The following is a 5,053-nucleotide window of genomic DNA, read 5'->3' as shown; positions in this document are numbered from 1 at the left end:
TGGCAGTGTTGTTTCTTCTGTTTACTCCTTCTTTTCTTTCTACATAAGAATTAGCTAAATTAATTGTACATAGGTAGGCTGAGACATATGATAATTTATTACATAGGTAGGCTAAGGCATTAAGTAATTTATTACTTAGGTAGGCTAATGCATAAGGTAATTTATTATATAGGTAGGCTAAGGCATAAGGTAATTTATTACATAGGTAGGAAGGGACTTTTGTCTTCTCACTCTTCTCGGTGTGTATTTTGTTGTGTCGTTTGTCTTGTTTTGCATCATACACTCTACACATATGCGTTGCGGCTTGGTATTGGTGTGATTGGTATAATTTAAATAGTTTTATAGGTATGCGGCTTGGTATTGGTGAGATTGGTATAATTTGAGTAGTTTTTTACTTGTTACTACACTTAATGTGATTAATTCATGTGGTTATAACTAATTTTTTAAATTGAGCAATGAAAAATTATTTTCAGAGCATGATGTCCTACGTTTACGGTCTGATGGCTTGGAGTATCATCGTCAGAAGATGTGCTCAAAGATTTTTTGAGCGCATTTTGTCAGTTATGTGTTGTCAAGATGATCGGCACAGAATTAAGATAAGTATTCTTCTGCTAGCGTTAATATTGGTTTCGCTGTTTTCTTCTTTTCTGCTTCTTTTCTGCTTATTTTTAAATATTTTTATTCATTTTATTTGTGTTGTTCTGCTGTAATTATTTTTTGTGGTTTTTCTAGCGGTGGGTTTTGTGACGTGGTGTGGTAGGCTGCTGCTCTTGCATACATACACATATACATTGTTTGTGTGGTTGTATTGTTTCTTCTGTTTTACTCCTTATTTTCTTTCTACATAAGAATTAGCTAAATTAATTGTACATAGGTAGGCTGAGACATATGATAATTTATTACATAGGTAGGCTAAGGCATAAGGTAATTTATTTTATAGATAGGCTAAAGCATAAGGTAATTTATTACATAAGTAGGCTAAGGCATAAGGTAATTTATTACATAGGTAGGAAGGGACTTTTGTCTTCTCACTTTTCTCTGTGTGTTTTTTGTTGTGTCTTTTGTCTTGTTTTGCATCATACACTTTACAGGTATGGGGTGCGGCTTGGTATTGGTGGGATTGGTAATGGTTTAAGTAATTTTTTTACTTGTTACTACACTAAATGTTATTAATTCATGTAGTTATAAATAATTTATTAATAAAGCACTAAAAATTATTTTCAGAGTATGATGACCTACAGTTATGGTCTGATGGCTTGGAGTATCATCGCCAAAATATTAACACGAGTGTTGTTTTGAGCGCATGTTGTCCTGCAGTGAATAGGTTGACGGTTTGGAAGATTATCGCACAGAATTAATATAAGTATTTTTTTCAATCATTGGTATTTGTTTCGCGGTTTTCTTCTTTTCTGGTTATCTTTAATTATTTTTATTTGTTATATTTGTATTTTTGTTTTGTTGTAATTTATTTTGTGAAGGTTTCTCTACCAGGAGGTTCTATGAGCTCTTTCTTAGCGGCTTCTCGTGCATACATACACGCATACATTGTTTGTTTTGCAGTATTTTTTTTCCGTTTTACTACTTGTTCTCTTTTTATAAATTGGATTTAGCTAAATTAATTGAACATAGATAGGTAGGGTGTGTAATTAATTACATAGGTAGACTAAGGCATAAGGTAATTTTTTACGTAGGTAGCCTAAGGCATAAGATAATTATGTACATAGGTAGGCTAAGGCATAAGGTAGTTTAATTTTGTACATAGGTAGGCTAAGGCATAAAGTAATTAATCGCAAAGGTATGTAGGGACATCTGTTTTCTCACTGTTCTTGATGTGTTCTTGGTTGTGTGTATTCTGTCTTGTTTCACATCATACACTTTGCGGTGTATGTTTGGTATTGGTGAGCTGGGTACTGGTTTAAGTATTATGTTTTAACTGTTGTGGTGTTTGATCATACTACGCCTAATGTTATTGTTTAAAATTGTTATAAGTGATATACAAAAATAGTCATATATAATTAATGTTAAACCATTTTGTCCTGCAGATAATGGTCTGATTTCTTGGGGGATGATGATTTGTTGTAGTTAAATATTCAATCGATAATTAATAATTATAAATAATTTATTAACAAAGCATCTAAAAATTATTTTCAAAGCATGTTTTCTTGCGGTTATAGGTCTGTCCGTTTTGAGGTTTTTACAGGTTGTACAGGTTTGAACAGGTTCTACAGGATTTAAAATGTATTTTACAAATTTTTAAAAGGTCATACAGGTTTCGCAAATATTGTGAAATTTTTTTTTCTAGGAAAGCCAGGTCGAGCCCTTTGGGCAGAAACAAAATGTTTTTGAAACGCTCGCAACATCCCAACAAAGTACAAGATAAGAAAAACCGAAACAAAGAATCAACGGATTGGAATAAAAATAAAAGTAAAAAACGCTCGCAACATCCCATCAAAGTACAAGATAAGAAAAAAACGAAACAAAGAATCAACGGATTGGAATAATAATAGAAGTAAAAAAACAAAATCCAGAGAAACAAAATGTTTTTGAAACGCTCGCAACATCCCAACAAAGTACAAGATAAGAAAAACCGAAACAAAGAATCAACGGATTGGAATAAAAATAAAAGTAAAAAACGCTCGCAACATCCCATCAAAGTACAAGATAAGAAAAAAACGAAACAAAGAATCAACGGATTGGAATAATAATAGAAGTAAAAAAACAAAATCCAGAGAAGTAACCTCGAATTCGTTACCAAAAGAAGAATTCGAGGCAGTAGTGAATGTCAGTAAAAAGTTATTCAAATATGTCCAGGCACAAAGAAAACTGGACAGAAGATAGTGCGAAAACATTGAAGCGCAATTTGAAAAAGAAGACTGACAGAATCAGCCCACTGGGTAAAGAACGAAATATTGAACGAACTTTGTATACACATGTTGTAAATGTTACAATTGTCATTGACAATCATTAAGCAGCCAGTAAGTAGTTTTCGATAATGTTGCTGCATAGGTTGTAAATTTTATGTATAGCCTGCTTAACTATTTTACGACTGTTTTACAATGTTTACAATGCAGAGGTCGTATAATCATTAGCAAGTCTATGGAGCATAATGTACAGTTTATTAGTTAATTATCAATGTATTATATCATTAATTATCATTTTACTACCGACCTGATGTAGTATATATACAGTTTCAATTGCATTAATTTTGAAACATCCCTGAAGAAGCCTAACAGTAATGCAGGCAATGAGACGAGACGAATGAAGCAAGTTGTACTCGTGTACGAATATTGTACTGCATAGGTTGTAAATGTTCTATATATTAACGAACATGTGTAATCTAGTATGTAGCAATTTGTAATTCTGTACGGCAGTAGGTAATGCAAACATGTGTGTAGAAATGAGGAATGTACGAACATTTTACTGCATAGGTTGGAAATCTTCTCTATAGCTTGCTTAAGTATTGTACGACTGGTGTACAATGCAGTACGCAGTTGGTTAAGCCAAGTCGGTGTGAGTAAATGTATGATTATTTTACAGCATAAGTTGTAGAGCTTGCATAAGTATTGCACGAATGATTTACAATGCAGACGTCGTATAATAATTAGCAAGTCTATGAAGCATAATGTACCGAATATTAGCTGCATAGTAAAAGTTTACAACTTTACAATCGTTTTACAACCGACCTGATGTAGTATATATAGAGTTTCATTTCCATTGAGTTTGAAACATCCGTGAAAAATCGTAACTAACGCCCGCTATGAGATGTTACGTATGAATCTTGTTGTAATGCAGAACGGCAGTTTGTAATGTAAGAATGTTTAAGGAAATGGAGTAAAGAAGAAAGCGAAGAGCGTGATTAAAGTTAATTGGCATTACATTACGCTTTCGTTTGTCGGCCAGCGCCTTAGCAAGTCAGGAAGGTTCCGTAACTTTTGAACGTTCAACTTTTGACCGTTAAAGTATCTGCTTTTGCGTTAAAGTATATGCTTTTGAGTGTTAAAGTAAAGAGGCTGTTTTTGCAGGACGTAGGTAAACAAGCTCCTGCGCCAAAAAATATACATTGGTTGCAACTGAAGAAAATGTTGAAAAATGGACATAGAAAAAAAAAAGCAACTCTAACCCTAACCCTAACCCTGAGGGGAGCAGTCAAGAGACCCATCCCAACCAGTTCCCTAGGCCGCAAAACCAAGGAAGGGAACAACACTATCATATTTAGTTGCCTCAAGGGGACGGATGAATTGAAAAAGAGGATAGCCTTCTCCCTGGATAATGACACCAGGGTGATAGATGGCTATCTTGTTTATAAAAATATAATCATTAATCCATCCCCTAAGGAACAAAATAGACAGATGTCGGTGGATATTGTCAAACATATCCTCCCATTCCAGGATGCCAACTGCAACAAGGAGAACATAAAGAAGGATCCACATCCACTCCTGAAATCATTCATGAGAAGGCAAAATATACTGAACAATGCATGCAGGAACGATGAACAGTGCACTTGCATCAGAACGTTCATGGAAGCATATAGAGTCAACCATTGCACTCTATACAGTATAAAAAACCTGTAAAGAATACGCGTCCACATATGGAGCGTAATCAATCCAATATCATGAATATTTCTGGACATCTACTTACGGAGGATCAGATTAGCTTACTAAGTAAAGGATTAGGATTCATATGCACCCCTAGAAGCATCAAGACAACAGAAGTAATAGAGGGCATTGACAAGATGATTAGAAGTATAAAACTAAAAGATTACTTCAACAACAATAAGGATAACGCAGACAATACAAACCCATACCTATTAGACTACAAGAGATATTTCAAAACCAGTTGGGTGCCACCTACATCGAAACTATCGAATAATTGCATCGCAACAATAGAAGAGATATCTAGTATAAAAAAGGAATGGGTGAGTAAAAGGAGAGGGGAGTACATCAATACAAACCTGAGAAAATCCAACATCAATAGGGGAGAAAGAAAGGCCCTCAAAGAACTACTGTCAAACAAAGATATTGTTATAAGGAAAGCTGATAAGGGGAGCATATGT

The 5,053-nt window shown here is 34.2% G+C and overlaps 3 protein-coding genes across 3 annotated transcripts in view; all 3 read left to right on the top strand.

Moving 5' to 3' along the window:
- The window catches only part of HELRODRAFT_179660 (hypothetical protein), a gene marked incomplete at both ends in the record, with an annotated part of 5,450 nt that extends 2,949 nt beyond the window's left edge, over positions 1–2,501 (top strand). Inside the window, 2 exons of the mRNA XM_009028483.1 lie at positions 474–556; positions 2,303–2,501. Of these exons, the coding sequence (XP_009026731.1) occupies positions 474–556; positions 2,303–2,501 (282 nt within the window). The remainder of the gene's footprint in view (positions 1–473; positions 557–2,302) is intronic.
- A 12-nt stretch (positions 2,502–2,513) lies between these two features.
- Positions 2,514–2,702, top strand: HELRODRAFT_87122 (hypothetical protein; the record flags this gene model as incomplete). Its single annotated transcript, XM_009028471.1, has 1 exon — positions 2,514–2,702. A coding segment is annotated over one exon (189 nt), but the record flags the coding sequence as incomplete, so codon positions are not given.
- Positions 2,703–4,079: 1,377 nt separating this feature from the next.
- HELRODRAFT_179659 (hypothetical protein) lies at positions 4,080–4,571 on the top strand (the record flags this gene model as incomplete). The annotated part of the gene is made up of 1 exon (XM_009028482.1): positions 4,080–4,571. One exon carries the CDS (start codon positions 4,080–4,082, stop codon positions 4,569–4,571), a length of 492 nt encoding a protein of 163 aa, XP_009026730.1.
- Between the last annotated feature and the right edge of the window lie 482 nt (positions 4,572–5,053).

The sequence above is a fragment of the Helobdella robusta genome (assembly GCF_000326865.2).
Source record: "Helobdella robusta unplaced genomic scaffold HELROscaffold_56, whole genome shotgun sequence".
NCBI classification, from domain to species: domain Eukaryota; kingdom Metazoa; phylum Annelida; class Clitellata; order Rhynchobdellida; family Glossiphoniidae; genus Helobdella; species Helobdella robusta.
Note: the sequence above shows the minus strand (reverse complement) of the source record. Positions and strands in the feature narration are given on the sequence as shown.